The following is a 23,909-nucleotide window of genomic DNA, read 5'->3' as shown; positions in this document are numbered from 1 at the left end:
AGGAAAAAAAAAAAAAAAAAAAAAAATCTAAGTTATATGATTAATATACTAAATTTAGAAACTATCAAAAGAAAACTATTTGATGAGAAAAATAAGGACATTGTCACAAAATATACATTACCCTTTATGCATTTTTTGTGCATGTACAGTGATTTTGCTCTGGATTATGAAATGAGACCTACAGCAATTCAACAAAAGAACAGAGACTGTTAAAGAAACAAATATTTCCCTTTATTTGATTATATTACATCTACTCATGGAATATTTATAATAATTAAAGTTCTCTATTCATAGGTATATATAATGCTATTTAACTGAAAACCAGTCAGCAAATAGCAACATATATTTGAAAAGCTAAGTAATGGAACGTTATTTCCACATCAGTTCATTTAGTATATAACAGTAGAACAAGAATTATCAGTACTTAAGAATCAGAAATGTAACTTTCAAGATTATTTTATCAACAATGAATTTGCCTTACTCCTTTGCCAGCTGCACATTGGTAGGTTTTGCTCCAATAGGTATCCCATATTTGTGTAAAGTGTTAATTAAAATCTCCCTCATGTCGTTGTTGTAGGAATCAAAGTCAAACACATTCCGAACCACACTGGAGAGGCCTTCAGTAGGAAATTTCTGTATTAAAAAAATTATTATTATGTGCATGATAAAGCAAATAGCATTATAATATTTGTAAAATTGACAGAACAATGATGCATACATGAACTTTTGCAGAAATTTACTGGCCTTCTTAGACAAGGGTAGTAGGAATACATACATTTTTCTCCTTAATTATTTACTTGGATGACTTAATACTATTTTCCTTTTTAAATAAGTACTAGAATTTGAGGGAAAAAAATTCCTCCTTTCAAATGTTGAGGCAGTGCTGAGATTCTGAGGCTCAGTGACTGCCAGTTTTCTGAAATCTGTCTTTAAAAGGAGTACCAGATAGAGCAATTTAAAACTCTACTTTAAATAAATAAATAAATAAATAAATATGACATTTTAGTAAAGGGGAGTGTTAAGTATCAACACAGAAGTATTTTAGAAAACTATACATGAATAAATAAAAACAGATACATCAACAAACAAAGAAGGGAAGAACAGAAATTACAGGGAATGCAGTATGGAGAACAGAGGAAAGCAAAAAAGTATCACTCCGTCTAAATGAACATTGTTCCTTCTTCTGGAGCCTTTATTGTTTATGTTTTGATTTTTGGTTAGGTGCTGGGAGCTAAGCTGTCTAAATTGAATTTATGAAACAAATGACCTGGAAATAGAAAACAGTAGGATCTAACAGTATTAATATAACTGTAAACATTACAACAAAGTTTTTTATAAGAAAAAGTAACTGTTTTCTATCTCCAGGTCATTTGTTTCAAGCTGAAAATATTTTCTACTCATACTTCACTTACACAAATGCTTGTTGTACAAACCAAATAATAGAAGAGTAATGTTTCACTCCTGCCTTACTGCCTCACTTTCTGGCCTCACTTTCTCCCACATAAACCCTCTACCCAATTTTTTAGGAGCTTGGTAATGACATAGCAGAAACTTGTCAAAGACGATTCAAAGTCTAAACAGATAATTGGTTTCCTGATTTATGATTTAGATTACAGACACTTGGAATCATGACATTTTACTGATTACATACAGAAATTGAAAGACCTAGTATAAATTGTGCAATCTGAAAAAAAAAAAATTGATAGCTTCTTTTAAACCTCTGTGTACAGATGTGTGCCATACCTGTAAGTGTTTGACAATGTTGACGACTTCCCTGGTAGAATAAGGATAGTTAATAATGCCCTGATCAGCCAAACTCCTCAGCTCCCCAAAAGCAGCCACAAGCTTCTGAAGGATGGGCTCAGGCACACTTGGTCCATACTTTTTGAGCATTTTGAGCTCTGAGTGGGGCTTGGGGTTGTCAACTGCATGGCAGCTAAATATATCACCTAAGAGAAAGAGAAGATTCATAATCAGCTAACCTGTTATAAAGCCACAGGGGAAAATGCAGTCATCATTTTATAGAGTCAATGGTTTCTTGTCAAAGCACAGAAAAAGTCCATCCAACAATGGAGTGATACGAAAAAGAAAGAAATGAGTGAAGTAGAAGAAAGCAGGATGATGAGTAGTTCATTCTGCATGAGTTTGTTTTGGTTAAAAAATTATATAATATTGATTCATGTTTCTTGAGGGATAATAAAATATAAAAGAGAAGTTTCTTTTGTGTTTCTGCCAATGTCATTCCTCCCTAAAAGGCATTCAGTGGTAACAGCTCATGCATTTATTTTTCCAGACCCACATCAGAATTTTTTTAAAAAATCCATGTGAACATAGTTTTAGTAATTTACTCCTTTCCATTAATGTAAATATATTCTTCATACCGTTCTGAGATTGCCTTTTAAAGTTCAACAAATGTGAATACCTTCAGAAATGATGTACATTCATCATATGTGAATACTCCTTTATGTATACTAAAAAAGTGGGAATTAATATCACTTTCTAAACAAATTATCTTGGGCAGACTGTTGAATGTACTTAGCAGGTTAGTTTTAGAAAAGAAAATCTGCAGAGATGGTGTCTAAATTAAAATCAAGCAAAGAAATGTAGAAGCAAAATCTTCACCTGTTATCTAGAGAAATGCAATTTATGATCAAAAGAAAGATAGGATTCTCATTTTAAAAGTTTGTATAATTCTATGGACCCATAGCTGGAGTGAGCAAGAACCAATCTAGCCAGGTAGCAATAAGATCTTTAATTTAGAAACCATCTGAATAAACCTGGTGTGTGTGTGTCGGGGGCACAATTTTGTGTATTTAAAAGGAACTAAATAGGCGTGTGGTGCCTTTCTGTAATCTCAGCAGTCTGGGAGGCTGAGTCAGGAGGATCACAAGTTTCAGTCCATCCTTGGTATCTTAATCACGTAGCAACACCCTGTCTCAAATTAAAAAATATTAAATACGGCTAGGATGTTGCTTAGAGTGAAGGATTCAATCCCAAGTACGGGCCAAAAAAAGTGACTAAATAAAATGAAAGCCATGATAATTTCAAACTTTTATCTCATAGATTGAAATTTTCAAATATAAACGCTTAGAACAGCTTTTGCTTTTTCTGCTGAAAATGAAATTTAACACTAATATAAAAGATTATTGACCCTTCTTTCATTCAGTCACCAAATAAACCCTGTCCTCATGGAATTTGCATTTTAGCACAGGGAGATAAATGATAAAGATAAATATTAGAAACTGCATGTTTCAAAGAAAAATGGAAAAGAAAAGCATAGAATAGGGTGGTGATGGTAGGGGAACGTCAGTCAGACTGGCCACATTGAGACAGGAACATCTGAGCAAATGCAGGTACCTGAGGGAAGAGCATTCCAGGAAGTTGGTCTAGTGACTGCTGTATTCTGGAAGGCAAGTGTGTCTGGCACACAGAAAAAATAAGCAGGACAGCAGAGTGGCTGGACTATAACAGGTAAGAGGGAAGCAGCTCAAAGCAGGATACGACATGGGGTCAGAGAGCCAAGATAATGTGGAAGGCATATTGCTCAGGACACTAGAATGTTGTGATGACTTGTGCTTATGTTCTGAGTAAAACTGGAAGCCAGAGAGATTTTTTTTTTCAGAGATGATTTTTAACAGAAGAGTAAAAAACAGAATATCGAAGTGTGTTGGGAGACATGTTCCTAGGGTTCTTTCTTATGTTGCCTTGTGGGGACAGAGCCTTGAGGAATCAGCACAGATGCTGATTCTCTGCCTACTGCTTTTGTTGGTGTAAAATAATCTCTTTGTCTGACCCAGGAATCTAATGTCTTCTGACACAAAACTGAGGCAGGCTAATTTAACAGGTGAAAGGGGAGGTAAAATCTCAGCCTGTTTACAGTTCATGGCAAAAGAAGCAGGAAGATCTATTAGGGGAGTATTAGAATAATTCAGGTTAGAGACTGATGGTTTGGATTAGAATGGTGGCCAATAGAAGTGATGGGAATAAAATAATGCCCATATAAAGTTTGAGCTAGTAAGCTTTCCTGATACACAATAAGAAATAGAAAGAGCAATTTGGCAACTTAGTGGGACCCTGTCTCAAAATAGAAAGACAAAACAAAAAACAAAAAAACAATAAAAAAGGCCTGGGATATAGCTCAGTGAGAAGGCCCTGGAGGTACACACACACACACACACACACACACACACACACGCATGAAAGTTTAAATAAAAACTTAAAAAATTATTACAGTAAAAATATGCCATTAATCACCCTCAAAATACTTCTCCTAACTTCATACACACTATCCCATCATTTTTGTGACTTTCTGAAGCAGTTCTGGAAGTCTTCTTTTGGGAGTATTTTTTCATGGCTCCCTCTGTGTCCTGAATTAATTCAAAATATTTACGGTAATTTCTGTCAAATAAAAACATTGCGTTATGTCCTCATCCACTTTATCCACTGGGTCTGACAGTATGTGGCTTCTGGGTCTCTCAAAAGTCAAAATGACCATAAAAACATTTTGAATGAATTCAGGCCACTGAGGCAGGCACAACAACACAACTTAAGATAATCATGAAAGAGGACTTCTAGTTCAGAAAGCAACGAGAACAATGGGATAAGTATGGTATGCTCAAAGAGTCAGGGAGTATTTGGAGGGAGCAATGTATCTTTTGCTATGATAAATGTTTTAAATTTTTAAACATTACTTTTAAACATACTTTTTAATCACACCACATATAAATGACATTTTAAAACATGACATGTTCTCATTTTACCAAGGGAATAAGTAGAGATAGGTCAAAGCAGATTCCTGGCATTTTACCAAGGGTCCAACAAGGAGGTTGAGAAGGAATGACAACTATGTGGAAAAGAAAATAAGAGAGCAGCTGAGGGTGTATTACAAGTCAAGTGCAAGAAGACATATCAAGGAAAAGAGAGTGACCAACTGTATGAACTATATTAAACACTGCTTATAGATTAAGCAAGACAAGGACTGCAAATTGATCACAATATTTATGAGTGGAAAAATCCCTGATCAGACAAGAATTGCTTCCTTGGAGCAATGGGAATAAAATCCTGATTAGAGCCTGTGTGGTGGCATTTCCTGAAATCATAGCAGTTTGGGAGGCTGAGGCAGAAGGATCACAAGTTTAATCCCAGGCTGGGCAACTTAGAGACTTAGTGAGACAGCCTCAAAATGAAAAATAAAAAAAGGGGATAACGATGTACCTGAATGTGAAGGCTCTGGCTTTAATTCCCAGTACTGCACCCCCAAATATGATTATAATTGGGTTTGAGAGTTGTAAAGAAGAAATGGAGATGACAAGTATGGATAACTCTTCTGTCAAGCAACTGTTATGAGGAGTTTTGCTGCAAAAGAAGCAGAAAGAATGTAGCAGCCACTGGCAAAAGAGCAAGATTGAGTGAATCTTTTTTTAAGATTGAAGAAATAACAGTTTGCTGGATGATGGGGATGACCCAATAGAGAGGGAGCTGTGAAGTAGAAGACAAAGGACAGTATTGTTGGTGCAGTATCCTGGAAAGTGTGTGACTGAGTGCTCATCCGGGAGGGCCTGGCTTTAGATGGGAGTGTGAACAGTTTACAGGTAACAGGTGGGAAAGCTGAGCACTATAGGTAGAAGACTTGGTAGTAGAGATTAAGCATATTAGTTTCTAATTGCTTTCATTGTCCTTAGTGCAGTAAGAAGCCAGGAAAGCGTAACAAGCATCTGGAAGGAGTCTGTAAACTGAATTCTGGTTAGCTATGGGGAGGGAGTGGGACCCATGGGAAAGTGAACATTTCCTTTCCACTCCATCAATTTATTTCCCTCAGTTTCTACAATGTGTACTGATGTATTATATAATTTTTTTCTTTTTATTGAGTTTATTGGTACAATCTAGGTATACAATACAGTTACATTCATCATTGGGATCCTGTACCTTTACATAATAGGTCTTGGTTCTCATTTTTTCCCCTTGTCCCTGGCCTCCCTTCACCCCCTCCTCCCCTCCCCATTTACAAACACTTTATTTCCATTTTTTTCAGTTTCTCATTTTTTTTCCTCTCCCTTATTACCTTTCCCCCACCCTTCCCACTTTCCCTACCCCTTTAGCCCTTTACTTTCTATTTCACATTATTAATTATCTTGTTAGGATCCTGTGTACTATTATAGTTTTTCACACCAGAGAAACTATTCGGTATTTCAGTTAAAGAAATCTCTGTATTATATAATTTAAAAACAAATTAATACAGCACTAGATAGTACTAGAGCTGTAAGAGAGAGAAGATTGGAATTACTTGGCTAGGAGAACAGCAAAGTTAAAGAATCAGGGAAATACGATGTGGATGCACTAAGGAACACTTGAGACCCACAGTCAAAAATGTAAAGTCTTGGGCTGGGGATTTAGCTCAGTGGTTCTGCTGCCTGCCTTGCAAGCACAAGGTCCTGAGTTTGATCCCTGGTAACCCCCCTCCAAAAAAAGTAAAGTCTGAGCCTTGTCAGAAAGATTTTATTTTATTTTTTCTAACCATATTCAGTGCATATGTGTAGGCTTGATGTAGTGGAAGAACTTTTAGTAACCAATAAGTTGAGAGAAGGAAAAGGAAGCTGAAGATGCATGCGCAGAGAGCAACAAGTACGAATGATCATGGAATTGAAACTGAGTAAGGAAAAAGAAAATAGACTGGGAGGGAGAAAATATATCATGGAGGTATGGTAGTAAGGGTGTAGTTCAACTCAATTTGCTTTGGGATTGGCTCTGGGGCTTTGGTGGAGCACACTAGGTATATCTGAGTGAGACACAGTTGTATGGCTTGGTGTCTGTGTGGTCCCTGGGCATCCTTCTGTTCTGCTTTCCAGTACCACAAACTAAGCAGCTTTAATATGCCACACCTTCCACCATGTTGTTTCTGCCTTGGAGCCAGCCAATCAGGAACAGTGAGCAATCAAACCTCTCCTCCTTTAAACTGTGGGTGTCAGGTTATGTCTTGGGACAGGAAAGTAACTAATATAGGAAAGTAAGTCAAAAGGCCATAGGATAAATGGTTTGGCATTTCTAATAGGGTTTGAAGGGTTGTTGGATACAGTAGAAGTACTAGCTGGAAAGTCTGGAGTTGGTAGGGTTAGTGATGAAATAGAAATCCCAAGGAAAAATGAGAACAGAATCATGAAAGTGAGATTACAGAAGATGGTAGCTATTTAAATTATGCTATGCTCATGGGAGTGAGTAGCTGAGGTACGGTACAGGATAACATCACTAGCATACAAATATCCAAGAAGCCAAGAGGCTAGTATATACAGCAACCATACTAAAAGGAGGAGTATATTTGGATGGAATAACACTGAACAAAAAGCTTAAAATCACTGAAAAATGACAAGAAGAAATTAGAGATAGATGATAACAGATGTAAAGCTGGGGATTTTAAAGGAAGAGGCAAAGAGAATGATCCAGTAGCAGCAGCATTAAGAAGCAAAGAAGCTTTACTTCCTCCAGGCCCAGTGTGCCAAAAAAAAAAACACCACTGCCCCAAAGGACTTCAGCTGGAAGGGGAGACTTAGGGGGAGACCAGAATTTCACCTGAACAATAGCAGACAGTGGAGTAGATTTTCAGGTTTGAAGGTGGATGAAAGATGGAAAGAGAATAGGGAATGAATGCTCTTACAGTCATCAAAATAAATGTGGTGAGGGGTGTCATGAGCAGAAGGGTGACCTATGAAGAACGTAAATGTAAAAATAACTCAAAATATTTTCACATTACAAATAATTATAAATTTACTTTGGTGTGTTCACATTGCATACATTTTTTCACACTGTTACATGAGCTGTTAATGACTTTTAAAGTAATATCTGTATAGAGCAAAAACTATAAAAATAGGATAAACAAACATGTAACACTTTCATCCATGATCGCCAATGCAAACACTTCTTACCAGTTTCTTGTAAATACTTAAGAAATTCTAGGCATGTATAAATCTATACATGTACAACTATCCTTTCTGCATGAAAAACATACAAATAGTAGACAACTATACCAACCTACATGACTTATGTTTAACTAATATTTTGAGGATTTTATTTATTTATTTATTTATTCATTTATTTTTGGTATCAGGGATCAAACTTGGGACCTTGTGCTTTCGAGGAAGGTGGTGGAACCACTGAGCTAAATACCTGGCCCTGATTTTAATTATTTCAGCCTATCACTTACTTCATTCTTTTTTTTTAAATATTATAGTTGCATAGTATTTTATTGTGTGAATATAACAGTATTTCTCATTGTACTTTTTTTTGGTACCAGGGATCGAACTCAGGACCTTGCACTTGCAAAGCAGGAAGCGGAACCACTGAGTTAAATCCCCAACCCACAACAGAATTTCTTTATCTAGTTTCATATGGCTGAACGTTCTTCCTGTTACAAAAAATAGTGAACTGCCTATCCTTGTACTTATATTTTTGTACAAGTAAATCGTTGTATAAATTCCTTGATGTGGAATTCCTAGATCAAAGATCCTGTTAGGAGCTTGGGCCTGCTGCATGTTGAGTATCAGGTCTAAAATTATTTAGTTACTATAGAGAAGATAAGTCCTTTTTCAAGGTTCCTGATGATTAAGTTTACCTCAGGATCTCTCTATAATCAGTACAAATGAGTCTGCTCAGAGCTGGCCTTGGCCATTGTCATACTGAGGGGGATATAACAAAAACAGACACTAAAAAATATTTCTTAGTTTATTCTAAGATGCCATAAGCAAAAACTATAGTTAACTGTTTAAGAACAAAGGTTCTACAATCAGATACACTGTGATATGAAGCCTAGTTCTATCACTCATTAGCTAAGTGACTGAAGCAATGTAGTTTAGCCCTCTAATATCAGATATCATCCTTCTCTAAAATGGGGATAACAGAGACTCTTACGGGAAGATTATGACAATGGCACAGCACATGGTGAGCAAGCATAGCCATTATGGCCTTATTATTAACATTGTCATTGTTATTATTGTTATTACTGCTTTTACCTAAGGTACCGAAGAAATCATTGCCTAAGAAAGGAAATCCAGGTCTGTTGGCCAGAACAATCATCCTAAAGTCAGGATGAATCACTACAACATTTTCTCTTCCATTCACATTAGCAGAATCTGAAAAACAAAATTTTTATTTACTCTTTATTGATATTTAATATTTCTTAAGAATATCAAGTTATACACTTTAACATAGTCATACTGTTTTAAGTATTACAAAACTCCAAGATGTCTTGCCATAATAACTAGATTGTAGAAAAACAAACTTCCTTGAGAAATCTTGCCCAGGAACAGGATACTGATAAACCCTGTACTAAATTACATAGGAACTTGCATATTTATGTAAATTCAATACACATTTTAAAAGGCAACTTGGGGGTGGGAGATGTAGCTCTATGGGAGAGTGTTTGCTTAACATGTATAAGGCCCTGGGTTTGACAGCCAGTACTGAAACAAACAAACAAACAAACCAAAAATCACACTATGCTAATATCCTATAGTTCTTAAACCTATGTTGAGTTGTAATTATCATTTTTAAAAGATTAAAATAATGACATAATCCAAGAAATATCCAAGTGATAATTCCCAATGCTCTTGAGTTTTTCATCAGCTGCATGCCTTTGTATAAAGCCTGGCATTAGGTAGTGTAAAGAGCCCTTCCTGTTTAGATCACACCCCCTTTAACCTAACTACATAGAATTGAGATCTTAAATCCTAGTTCATTCATTAGCAAAACACTGATTTATTTCCAATTATGGTATTCTAATACAGTTCTTAAAATAAGTGATATCAGGTTAACTGGAGCCTTCTTTATGTAAAGGTTTAAACTAGAAATTGAGAATTACAATTTACTGGCTAATGTATACTCCACATAGAACTGCTAGTTCAGACAAAAATTTGAGATAATAAAAATTTTATTATGTTTATTTTTTGAAGAATTTCTGGCCATCTGGGTTTATTTAAACCTCAGCCTTAGGCTATCCAGCTTTAAAACATGATGGTTGTGATACACCTGTAGTTTTATTTGAGATGAGTCTGTAAGACTCATCATAATTTTTTTTATACAGTCATAATTTTTCATGACATCAAACAGTAATCTTTTTCCCAATAATGAATGCAACTGTACTGTATACCTAAAATATACCAATAAACTTAATTAAAAAAAAACAGTAATCTTTTAAGCTGCCCCATACTCATGTGCTAATATGATATAATTTTAACATTTGGTCCCAATTAATTTTAGTAGTGTAAAAAACAAAAGTATGTGGTCACAGGCAAAATTTAATCAATTAATTAACTAAAGCAAATATGACAATTAAAAAATATGACAATAAAAATGAGAATCTTATAAAATAAAGAAAATAAAAAAGACCTAAAATTTATTATTATAAAGCTCTGTTTAGAAAAGCTTCAGGAATTTCTGCTTAAAATGTTATCTAGATACAGAGTCCCACCATACCATCAGTAAGTGCACGAAGATCCCGGAGAGCAGATGTGTGGACCAGAATGGCACGGCTGCAGGTGAATCCCAGCCAGGGCCCCACCCTGACCTCAAAGGTGTGGGCACATGTGCCCAAGACATAGGTTTGCCTAGAAAAGAGCTGCACAGGAACATAAGCTTCAGCCAGAGACCTGCCAGGCCACTGGCCACAGCCAAGGGCTGACCTGGAAAAGAACTACACAGATGCACAAGCAACAGCCAGAGGCCTGCCCCAATACTACTGATAAGTGCATGGAGACTCTAGCTAGAAGCCTACACAAACAACAAAACTGGGGTACATAGCCCCCAGCCAAAGCCTCTCCCAAACAACAGCTACCTAGGAGCCCCAGCCAGAGGCACACCTAGATACCATCTGAAGTGTGCAGAGGCCCCAGCAAGAAGCCCGCCTAGACAACAGGTCAGCTCAGGGATCTAGAAGACCACCATTATAAACCCAGGAATTGGGTGAGCAGCAGAGTAAAGGCTGTTCAGCTTGTTGGGAACTGAAGACCATTGGGTGAGCAAAAAGTTGTCTCAACAAAAGTCACAGCAGGCTGCATGTGTTGAAATAAGAAGTCATGGAAATAAGTCTCAAAACCAGACTTCCACATCACCTAAGGTAACCCCAGTGGGAAATGAGGTGGAACAATCTGGTATTCAACCACCTGGACTCCCTGAACTGGAAATAAAAGAGGATCTGGAAAAAATGAAGTCAGAAATTATTTCTCAGATAACAACAGAGATTGTGCCCATAGTGCAAGACATGATTAATAAATCTAGAGTGGACACAGATACAAAAAATAGAGGAGCTGAGGAACATGATGGAATCCCAACACAGGAAACAAATGGAATCCATGAAACAGATGCAAACAGATTTTCAGGAGATTAAAAACTCCACTGAAAGTTTACATAGCAGAACAAGCCAATGTGAGGGTAGAATTTTAGATATAGAAGATAGGATTACAATTAGTGAACAGGAAAAGAAAAATTTCTTAAAAATAGTAAGGGACCATAAGAAATAAATCCAACAGCTGCTAGATGATTCAAAGAAGAATAACATAAGACAGATTGGAGTCAATGAACAAACAGGAGAAAGTGCAGATGACATAAAAAACTATTCACAGAAATAATGGCAGAAAACTTCCCAACTAGGGAAAAACAACTTGATGTACAGATAAGTGACTCCAAATAGCTGTGATAAAAAAAAATATACACATAGGTATATAATAATTAAGACTCGAGAAACCCAACAGAATAAAAAATTCTACAAGCACTTAGAGAAAAGAAACAAATCACATACAAAGCAAAGATCATTAGAATCACAGGAGACTTCTAAACACAAACCCAAAAGGCAACGAGAGCATGCTTTCATATATTTCAAACCCTAAAGGAAAACAATCTCCAACCCAGATTGATGTACCCTGAAAAACTACCTTTCAAAATTGATGGAGAAATAAGATACTTTCGTGACAGAGAGCACCTTAGGAACTCCATAAATACTAAACCAGCACTCAAAAAATTTTAAAACAATATCCTAGGAAAAGACATTGAGGATCATAACCAGGAAGCCCAGCAGAATGAATCCATCAAGCATGACAAGAAATTAAATGCAAAGGAGGAGAATCCAAGAAAAAGAAAAAGTCATGACAAGGATAAGTCAATACATATCAGTTATAACCATCAATGTTATTAGTTTCAATTCACCAATCAAAAGAAATAGACTGGCAGAATGGTTCAAGAAGCAAGATCCAACAATATGCTGCATACAAGAAACACATTTAATTAAAAAAGAAACTCATAGACTGCAAGTTAAAGGGTGGAAAACAATACTTCATGCCACAGGAACCCCCCAAAAAAGCAGGAGTAGCTATCCTCTTTGCACATCAAGTTGATTTCAAAGCAACACGGATTAAGAGAGACAAAGAAGGACACTAGATCCTTATAAAGGGAAAATTCCAAGAGGAAGAGATGACAATCATAAATATATATGCACCAAACACTAGGGCACCTAACTATATAAAACAAATACTAACAGACATGAAAAATCAAATGAGCACTAACGCTATAGTAGTGGGGGAACGTCAATACCCCACTGTCACAAATGGATAGCTCAATCAGACAAAAAATAATGAAATACTAGGACTCAAACTCTTGAACAAATTAATTTAACAGATGTTTACAGAGTGTTGTACCCCACAAATCAGAATACACATTCTTTTCAGCTGCACATGAATTGTTAAATTTATTATAAAATTGAAATATTAAACTACAGTTATCACTGTTGAGCTGAGGGTCAGAACTGGCAGACTTGCAATGGCAATTTCCAAGTAGAACACCTCTAAGGTGAACTTGTAACTTTATAATGGGATCTTTTTCATAGACTTTTCTCAAATACTTAAGATTGTAGTTATTAGTTCCAACTTATTTGGTTAGAATTTTATTTGCTGTTATTTTCAACGGCTACTTATGGTTTTTCAAGTCATTTCAGGAAGCAAAAGATGTGAAATTAGGAAATAGAAATGTTTTCACATTAGAGAACGCTGCATTAGAGAAAGTTGACTTCCATATATTTATATACACTGATGAGATTCATCTATTCATTTTTTCCTAACAAAAACAACAAAAGGGCATGTAGGAAGGGAAGGGAAGAAGACAATTCAAAACAAAGAATAGCTTCTTCTTGAGGTAAAAGTGTGCAGGTAATATACATGTAAAGACACATATATAATAAGTATACACACAAAGACACACATGGGGTGACCAAAATATATGGTGAATATTTAATTTGTTATAGAAAAAGAGTGTCATTAATCAACCTCAAAATACTTCTCCTTGCTTTGGTCACTGTTATACCATCATTCTTGCTAGTTTCTGAAGCAGTTCTGGAAATACTTTCATTAGTGTTTTTAGAAGATCAAAAAATAAATGTACTATAATAGTACATAAGATCCTAATGAGATAACTGCCAATGTGAAATAGGAAGAAAAGGGCTTAAAAGGAAAGTGGGAAGGGTAGGGGAAAGGTAATAAGGGAAAAGAAAAAATATGAGAAAATGAAAAAATGGAAATAAAGTGTTTGTGAATGGGGAGGGGAGGTGGGGGTAAAGGGAGGGCAGGGGTAAGGGGAAAAAATGAGAACCAAGACCTGTTGTGCAAAGGTACAAGATCTCAATAATGAATGTAACTGTACTGTATACCTAAAATGTACCAATAAACTCAATGAGAAACAAATAAATAAAATAAATGTTTTGAATTTGTTTAAGACATTAAGAAAGCCACGACAAAGCAACTAAACACATGAATGAGGACTTCTGGAACTGCTTCAGAAAGTGGGCAGAAGAGTGGGATAAGTGTGCTTCATGCAAAGGGTAATATTCTGAGGAGGATTAATGGCAATGTTTCTTTTATTGTAATAAATTTCTTTAAATTTACCAATTCACCATATGTTTTCCTTACACTTATATAAATACACATCTATATAAAATAAAATGACTGGCAAGTTTTTCTAATTATATTAATTATAAGCTAATAATAAGAATTAATATTGTAAGTAATGGACACATGCCAGAAATTTTAAAATTCCAGATAACAATTAAGCAAAATAAGTCACATGCAAATAATTGAAAATTAGTATAAAGATAGTATGTTGATATTCTCAAAGAGAAAAATATGAAGCTGATTTGCCATAACACTACTACTATTGAAATTTCCAAAGATGTTGTCTAACTACAAAAAGAAAAAAACAAACTAGGGGCTGGGGATGTAGCTCAGTGTGAGAGCAAGTACTCAGCATGAGTGAAGCCCTGCTCTGGGTTCAAGCCCCTCAACAACAACAGCAAAGAGCAAAACCAACAGATCTAGATATTAATTTTTGCAAAACACTGTGAATATATTTCAATTTATATTAAATTTTTCCTTAATGCTTTTTTTTTTTTTTTGCTGAGGGTTCATGGGGTTGAACTTGGGTTCTTGTGCTTGGGGGGCAGGTGGTGGAACCACTGAGCTAAATCTCCAGCCCCTTAATAGTTATAAATGGTAGCCAACTAAATTTGCAACTTCATATCAAAGATATAAAAATGTAGATATTAAAGTAAATGTTTCATTTGTTTTGTGGCAACTTTTATGAATTTGATTTCTATGACCATTTGCCAGCAAACTTGCTACTGTCAATCTTTTAGATTGTAGATATTCTAGAGCCTGGGTAATGGTATCTAATTGTGAATTTAATTAGCATTTTTCTGTATATTGAGGCTGAGCACCTTTCTGTGCACTTATTTGCCATTCATATCTTTGGTTTTTCTCAACCATATTTGTATACAAAGCACATACTTTGTTAAGTTTCTCTTAACTTAAAATTTCAACTGCTTATTGATAGTATATAAAATATAATTCAATACTGTTTTCTGTCCTTTGACTTTGCTAAACTCACACAGTAGTCCAGTAATTGCTATAATTCCTTAGATTTTTATGTAGATAATTATGCTACCTGCTAATACAGTTTTACTTTTCTTTCCGCACTATATGACTCATTTACTTTTCTTGTCTTATTGCACCAGCTAAGACCATCAGTATAATCTTGACTAGACCAGATAATCTTGTTCTCAGCCTTAAGGTTAAAGCATTCAGTCTTTCACCATGATTTATGATAATTAAAGATCTTGTAATGTCCTTGTCTGTCCTTATCTGTAGGCCTTCATAGATGTCCTTTTTAAGGTTTGTAAGTTTCCTGTTGCTAATGTGTTGAAAATATCTATTATGAATGAATTTGGGACTCTGTCAAATGCTTTTCCCCCACATCTTTTCAGATGATAATATGGTTTCTAAGTTGTTGCTATGTTGAATTGCATTCAAACATTACATTAGTTTTGTAATCCTATGAAAAACTGCACTTTATTAGTAGTCCTGATGATTATAACTTTTTTGCATTAATAGGTTGTATATGCTAATATTTTGTTGAGGACTTTACATATGTTTGTGAGCATTACTGTCTGGCAATTTTCTTGTTATATCCTTTGTTTAGGTAACACTGGCTTCATAAAATGAGTTAGAGAATATTCTTTCTCATTCTCATTTTCAGAAGAGTTTGTTTGATACCTGCCTTTTAAAACTCGTTAATTTTGCTTCTGGTTTGTCATCTTCACTTCATGATTTTCTAAAGTACTTTAAAGTTGTCTTTGATGAACTAAGAAGAAAACAATTTTCTACACACAGGAGAAGTCCAAAGTCCCTGAAAAGGCTCTCAGAGAGAGAGAGAGAGAGAGAGAGAGAGAGAGAGAGAGAGAGAGTGTGTGTGTTTGTATGTGTGTGTTTAAGGTGAGAGGAAGCACTGCTCATTTTCTTCACGGAAGATATTATCAAAAATCAGAGCTCAGGGCTGGGGATTTAGCTTAGTGGTTCGGTGGTCTGCCTTGCAAGTGCAAGGACCCGAGTTCAATCCCTGGTACCAAAAAAAAAAAAAAAAATAAAAAAAGAGCTCAAATGGGAGAAAAGCCCTAGGAGCAGGATACCTGAAGGGAGAAGACTTCTTGCCCAGGGAAAGACATGAATAAGTTACTCAATCACAAGAGACTAACATCTAGGCCAGGCCAAGAAGCACAAACTTGTGATCTCAGCTACATGGGAAGGTGAGGCAAGAGGATCACAGGAAGAGTGTTAGTCCCAGGCCAGTCTGGAACTTAATGAGTTCCTGTCTCAAAATAAATCTCCTGCAAAAACAAAAATCAATAAAATAAAATGAGAGAGAGAGACAGAGGTTAACAGAGGCCCTGTGTTTCTTTCCAGGAGTGATTGTACAGCATGAGAGAGAAACAGGGAAGAGTGTTTTAAACCTTGGAAGAAACCAACATAAGGTATCATGTGTCACTGCCTCATGATGACAACAGCTGCTTAATATCAGAATTGTGTCAAACTCCATTTCCTTAATCAAGACAAGGGCTCATAAAGCCAAAGAAAAGCGTTCTGTCTTTTAGATGGAGTTCAATCTACTCATATTACCTTTAAGGGCTTTCTCCTTTGAAATAAAAATCTCTCTAAGGAACCCAAACCTTTCATGCTTGGAAAAAACTTACATTCAAAAATAAATAAATAAAAAGGAAAAAAAATAAAGCAAATGTTTCTTTTTCCATACTCACTTGCAACAATGTGTCTTCCATCTGCTAGAATCATTTCTCCATTTTCTACTAGAGTTTTCAAAATACAGGTGACATTTGTTGGGGCTTTGTCTGCCTCATCTACTACCAGAACATGACCCAACTTTACTGCTTTAACCTTTGAAGAAAGAAAATGTACCATAAACAAACAATGAAAGTAACCTTTATTATAACTATCACACTACTTTGGATTTATAATAGTTGGTTTGAAATTATGGGTACTTATTTCATTTCCCTTCAGTATTAGAATTTTCCTATGGTGATGGCACCCACCAATATTTCAAATCCTAGAATAGGGGAGGATTTAAAACAAGTATAATAAATGGAGAGATTAAAGTTTCATGGAGATTAAGAAGTAAGACATCACAAGCACTTGTGGAAGTTGGGATGTTACACTTGAATGGTTCTTAAAAAGCCACAACAAATGCAATGTTCCAAATAAAAAAATTAAAAAGGGCTGGAAATGTACCTCCATGCAAAAGCCCTGGGTTTAATCCCTGTACTGCTAAAACAAAACAAAACAAACAAAAAACTGTAACATTATTTTAATAGATTAGAATGGATGGTGCTAAACAAGTGTGTACTCAAGATAAAGGGAATTGGTGATCAAACTCTGGGGCATATTTAATAAAAAGTGAATACAAGTAAATCTATATTGGCTGAAATGGAGGTTAAATGTAAGAAAAGACACTGGAGGGTTAGAGTGTGTCCTACTACTAAGGACTGAGTTGGCAGACCAATAAATATGTACTTCTATACTTCAATATTTGTGAGTTTAGTCATTATAGAAACAGAATGTGAAGCTACACTTCAGTATATTTAAACTGACAACAATCTGCATGGCAGTTTAAAAGACGATTATTATCGCAATTTTCTTAAAAAGGGTTTGGGTACCCGATTAGGGATGTGTTGGAAACAAATGGAAATATAAAATATTACATTGATCTAAAGAGTTCTGAAGATGTGAAATCTATAGTCTTGTCAACTGTTTGAATAAGAAGAAGGAAAAAGAAAAATAAGAGTCCTAGATCTTGGGCAACTATGAATAATAATATCAATTTTTAAAAAAATATTGTATAGTAAACTATATCATAAAGTTTTCTTTTCTTTTTTTTTTTTTGGTACTGGGGATTGAACTCGGGTCCTTGCGCTTGCAAGGCAGGCCACCGAACCACTGAGCTAAATCCCGGGCCCCATAAAGCTTTCTTATTGCATAGTTTTGATGAATAATTTCAAGGAGATATAGATCAATAAGTGGATGATTACTCTTACCACAGATATTTTCTAACACATTCTAAAAGAAGTGATAGAGAATTTTAAAAATTTAGGGTAACTAAACTGAATTTTAGGAAAAGAAAACATGTAGTTTCTACTTCCAGCCCCACCTCTGTTCAGTAAAAGTTGGGCCCAACCTGGGAGACTACAGGCAGGAGATCCTAAAATCTCCAGTGCCTGGGGTCTGAACCACAAAGGTTCCAGATGTCTCATTTGTGCCCCTGCTCTGCAGAAGTTACCTACACAGAGGAACATTTCTGGCACATTGACATCACTTTGGATCTCAAGTATGAAGCTGAAGACTGGATCTTCCCAGCTTTCTAAATACTAAAGCTACTCTTTAAACAATTTTTAGTAATTTTTGAAGAAATATTTGAAAATGAAATCTACAAAAGATAATGACAGAGGACTCCTGCCATTACTAAGTTTCTTTAAAGAGGGAAAAGAATAAGAAAACATGTTAATGGGGCTGGGGAATTAGCTCAGTGTCTCCAATGCCTACCTCCCAAGCGCAAAGTCCTGAGTTAGATCCCTGGTACCAAAAAAAAAAAAAGGAAGGGTGAAGGGGATGAAGGCACGGTTATGGGGAAAAAACAATAACCAACATATATCATGTAAAGGTACAAGATCCCAATGACGAATGTAACTGTACTGTTTGACTTAAATGTAGCAATAAACTTAATGGAAAAAAACCCAACATGTTATTTTCCCAATAATTTGCATTTACATATACTCCTCTAAAATGACACAAGAATGAGTGAGTTCCACTGAGACTGAAATAGGGGATTCCCTCAACCCACTCAAAGACTGAAATATAACTATCATTCAAAAAGTACTTTTAAATATCCACATAATTGAATTACTAACCAAAGGCGAGTCTTCATACACAATGAGTCCATCTTTAACGGAAGGCTGAAGAGTAAGCGTTTGTACAGTGGTGTCCCTAAAATTAGACAAACATGTCCATATTTATTAAGGAATTAAAATGCTATTTGATCATGGATAAAAATACAACATAAGAATTAAAAAAAAATTTTTGTTCATCATCCTGCTACACAATAAAATAACAAATAAAATTGCACCCAGTATTTTGTTGATTACTATACAAGGGATGATAAAAATAATATGGTGAATACTAAAATATTTTAGAAATTTTACTACAGTAAAGGGCATGCTTCCATTGATGCCCTTCAAAGTATCCACCCTCACTTCAAACACAGTTATCTCATTGTACTTGCCACTTTCTGAAGCAGTTCTGGAAGTCTTCTTTTGGGAGAGTCTTTACAAAGTATGATAAAAAATACAGTGAATGCTGCTGCTGAGTGCCACCTGTGGGAAGGGAGGCTGGTAAAACATTACAGTATCTCATCTACTTTATTCAATGCATCCTGTAGCATGCCAACTTCTGACTTTCCTCCGAAGTCCACGTGATCATAAAAGCTGAATATTTTGAAGTGGTTCAGGACATTGAGATAGCTGTAGTAGTTCAACTCAAATACATCAAATATGACTTCCAGAACTACTTCAGAAAGTGGATAGAACAATGGGATGTTTGTTCAAAGAAGAGGGAATATATTAAGGAGATTAAAGGAAAAAACCTTTTACTGTAATAAATTTTAAATTTAGAAACAACTACCTTTTTCAATAGTTTTTAAATTATAAAGGTTTAGGAATTAATCCAGGGTTGCACATTAACTAGGTACTTTTTTTTTGCTTTGGTAATCTTTGTAACAGCTTCATGCTAAAAATCACCTCCTGAGAGTAAAGATGAGAAATTTTTAAAAATCATATCACATATTATATAGAATATCTATTTTATCTAAGAATAATTTTGATGGAAAGTCCGGTAATGATTGGTATGCAGACACGCCAATTACAAAAAGCAAGTGTATAAATTACACATTCAGGCCCAACCTGCTATTGAAGACACTAAAGTTGAACTATCTCACTCCATGCCAAGAATATTGCAAAATTACTTCACAGGATTTCAATCATTTCTGTTGGGATTAGGGTAATCCATTTTATTTCATTAAGCCTACTTTCTACTATTTGCCTAACCCTCTTTTAAATCATGATCTTCTAAGGTATTAATAGTCTGACATGATGAGGCTCTTTCCTGGTAAGAGAGAAAATTCACATTACCTATGGATATTCTTGCCAAATTGTGTGTAGATAGACATTTCCAAGAAGATGAACTTTATATCTTCACCTACTAATTGCACATTATCTTTAAAATGAAAAATCATATGGCCAGCTTGATGACGTCAAACAGAGAACTGCAACTTCTTTATAAATGTGAGTAATGCCCTGCTTTAGAAGAGCTCAACATTGTCTCCCCCCGCCCCCCTCCGCTTTGGTACCAGAGATCAAACTCAGGACCTTGTGCTTGCAAGGCAGGTTGTAGAACCACTGAACTAAATCCCCAGCCCTCAACACTGTCTTTTTAGGCTGCCCTACTACTTATTCACAAGAACCTAAAATTGCATTTTTTGAGTACCTACTCTATGTAAGATACTACTTGGAACATGAGCTTCAGACTTTTGTGCTATATAATATACTTGATACTTGAAAAAATATATTCAAAGCCTAAATCTTACTCAAATTTGTTAAATAGTGAAATGTGTATCTATATTTTTAAAAAATAATAAATATAAGTCAACTTAAAGCAAACTGGAGAAACTGCTCAGGTACTTTTTGTTTTGGCAAAACAAGTTCAATTAAAATAAGTTCATTCCTTTGAGGGGCAGCTATGGGCATTAGAAAGAGGACCCAGGAGTCAGACCACTCAGTGTTTAAATTCTGCTTCTGGCCATATATTAGCCATATGATCTTGGTAAACAGTAAAGTCTACCCAGGAAGGTCATTGATGGAGTACTTGGAAAGTATGAAGTATAGCATCTGGCAGACAACAGAAGCGTAATTACATGCCAACTTTAACCATTTGTTGTTATAACTGTTGCTCATGTTGTCATTGAAATTTCTTTGCCTGTCTAACTTCTCTTTGATCTTCAAGCTCTTAGCGTACAAGGCACTTCTTGGAAATTCCCTCTTAACTTTCTGCAGTTAGGTGCTACTGTTATATGTACCCTTTGAACTCTGATCTTTCCTATCTCAGTCTTGAATATACTATATGGTGGTTACTTATTTTAATGTCTATCTTCCTACACAGAATGCAAGACCTAAGAGTACAGAGCATTTCTACATTGTTCCTCATTCGGTCTCTAGAAACTAATAGATACTTATTTTGCTCAGGAGGAATTCAGTAAATATTTGTTCAATAAGTGGAATAAATGATTAAAAAGTAAAAAAATCAACAATGTAGCTAATAGTGAATGATATTGTACATCAACTTTCAAACTTACTGGTTTATAAAACTCATGCTTTTTTAAAACAGAAAATCTGAAATATACTTTAGTAAATGTAGGGTTTAGATTAAGGCTGGCTCTCTTACAGGTAAGGAATGGTTCTAATTCATTTATAAGCCTGTATTAGGAAGTACAGCATGTAAAGGTACATCTGGAGTTGACTAGCCAGAGGACTTAGAGTTGATGGTTTATGTCCATAATGCATTCCAGGTGAGTTGAATACAGACTTACTATTGTAGCGAGTAATTTCTACACCAGAGTTTTCACTTAGCAGGGTCTAACCAGACATGTTGCCAAAGCAATTATTAACATTTACAATTTCTAGATTACCTGTCTATTTACAACTAGTTTGAAAGAATTTTCTAATTTGACCAAATGGTGCTTTGATTTCTTAATTAATTCCTTTGGGGTCTGGTCCATTGCCATTCCTATCTCCTCTTCCAAGATCTCAACACCATGATCCTGGCCCTCAGAAGGCTTAGCACATGCCGCAGTGACTGACTGTCTCCACATTTTACAAAGAATCCATTCCACAGAATTATTCTTTTATTTTCAGTAAAAATCAAAACATGTCTATCTGGGAAATGGTAAGGGAAGCAAAAATATATTGTGACCATTTATTGGTGCTTATCAATTTTTAATATGAGGAAAAAGTTTGCACATTGTTTTGATATATAATAGTATATTAATTTTCTCTATTCACAAGTCTTATAAGTTTACTGTCAGGCATACTTTATACTATCGTCTGCTGGCAAATTAATTTTTAAAGTGTTGAACAAATCAAGAACAGAGTTTAATTCACTTAAATTCACATTAACATTCTAGCCATAGAGAAGCGGGTGGGTGAGGAAGAAAAAAAGATGTGTTCACACAGATTTTTATAGCAATATAATGCATTTCTCACCTCAGCTCACACATATTTAATGAGCACCAATATGACACCTTCCAGCACCAAAAAAGAAAAAGGGACTCTCGCATCATTGTCAGTAGAAGTACATTCAGTTGTTATTGTATTATAATTACTGTATAGCATTTCATAACAGATTAAGGAGAGTAACTTCAATCTGAATTCTTAATTTAAAGAAACAAATGAGATTGTTCTAAAAAACGTGAAGTTTTGGTGGCATATAAACTGTTAAATTAGACTCCTCAAAAGATGTTTGTGCTACAAATAAAAATGATATATTTGAGGGAAGAAGCACAAATCTGATGATTTCCAAAAGAGATTAAAATGAGAATATAAATGGAAAACATAGCTTTCAGTGGAGTAGTCTGTAACAAAGGGGAATTTATAGGATAAAGTACTTTGTTCTGTTCTTATTGATCCTCTCATCTTGTGCATCAAAGGAAAGAAGACTAGTAAAATATGTAAAATGCTACTTAGCTTAAAAATTGGTTGACTGATATATTTCAGCCAGTTACGCTGATTATATGGGCATGGAAATATACTACCCTCTGCATATTTCTTAAGACAATAAGAAAAAAGCTTGATGTCTGAGACGTCCTATAATATTATAAACTTCAACTTAGTAAGTGATAAGATGGTTGTTATATTGTAGTGAACAATAAATGGACTCTTAAAAACAATGTAATGATCCTTTTACAGAAAGTAAATAATTTCTCCAAATTTATGAGTATCTTAGATTAAAGGTATTAACTTTTTAACCAAGAAGAATTGACCCTAAGAGAACATTTTACTGAAATTTCCATTCTCTTTTGAGTTGTTCCTCTCTCAATCACTTCTCAGCCTTTTGGCTAAGATCAGGTGAGCTGTTCCTCTCAAAAATTTTGAAATATAAGCTGGAATAGTCAACAATTTTAACAAGACTATGGATAAAGTAAAACACATCTTTGTCACATTGTTTTTAGCCTGTTAAAGGATAGGGTTCCATTTATCAGTAATGCTTGATGAATTAAGTAGAATGATCTGCTAATTGTTGACATTTATGTTATCATCAATTGTTCTCACTTCTTACAGCTTACAAACTATAGTGGTCTATCAATAAAAGCCTGTGCCAATAAATAGGCTCAAAAACATTGTGCTGAATGCTATTCATATTTAATTATTATTTTAATGTTTTTTGAAGTTGGAGTTATTAATGTATCAACAGTAACTTAAAATGATTCCAGATGCAACTGAAGTAATTAAACTGTGTCAACACCAGGTTTTTGTTAAAATAAGGAAATAAAATTGGCCTCTAGAGAGCAAGCACAATCTGTTCTGAAATGCTGCCTGTAAAGAAAGGTACATTAAGCTAACATGTCCTAATTTATTGAGAAGCAAAAGATCTCAAAATAGTAATGTTTACTTTGAGAATGCTATTTTAATGAGTTATATTTTAATAGATTTATGGTGAGTCTTCTTTTTGACAAGCTGTAACAGTTAAACCTAAGAAAGAAGGAGGAAAGAAGATGCACAAGAATTTCAAAGCACTGATAAAAACTTCCTTTAACTTTATAGCTCCTAAAATAAAAATGGCTATAGGAGTCTCTGATCAGTAACATGAGCCAAACAAGAGAAATGAGAGACAGAAGACGGCTGAAAGGAGGCACTGAACAGATGGCTCAATATCTGAAACAGAGGGGTAATTTTAAAACAGAGCTAAGTCATAATTTTTACCAATAGGATATATGCAAAA

General features: G+C 35.0%; 1 protein-coding gene across 1 annotated transcript in view; it reads right to left on the bottom strand.

The window, feature by feature from the left end:
• Vwa8 (von Willebrand factor A domain containing 8) overlaps positions 1-23,909 on the bottom strand; it is a 381,153-nt gene that overhangs the window by 157,616 nt on the left and 199,628 nt on the right. Inside the window, exons 24-28 of the mRNA XM_010637116.1 lie at positions 18,773-18,848; positions 16,613-16,748; positions 9,000-9,119; positions 1,744-1,949; positions 482-633 (exon numbers count right to left, since the gene is read on the bottom strand). Coding sequence (XP_010635418.1) covers positions 482-633; positions 1,744-1,949; positions 9,000-9,119; positions 16,613-16,748; positions 18,773-18,848 — 690 coding nt within the window. The remainder of the gene's footprint in view (positions 1-481; positions 634-1,743; positions 1,950-8,999; positions 9,120-16,612; positions 16,749-18,772; positions 18,849-23,909) is intronic.

Source organism: Fukomys damarensis, unplaced genomic scaffold, assembly GCF_012274545.1.
Source record: "Fukomys damarensis isolate Sample0158 unplaced genomic scaffold, DMR_v1.0_HiC HiC_scaffold_38, whole genome shotgun sequence".
Lineage (NCBI taxonomy): Eukaryota > Metazoa > Chordata > Mammalia > Rodentia > Bathyergidae > Fukomys > Fukomys damarensis.
Note: the sequence above shows the minus strand (reverse complement) of the source record. Positions and strands in the feature narration are given on the sequence as shown.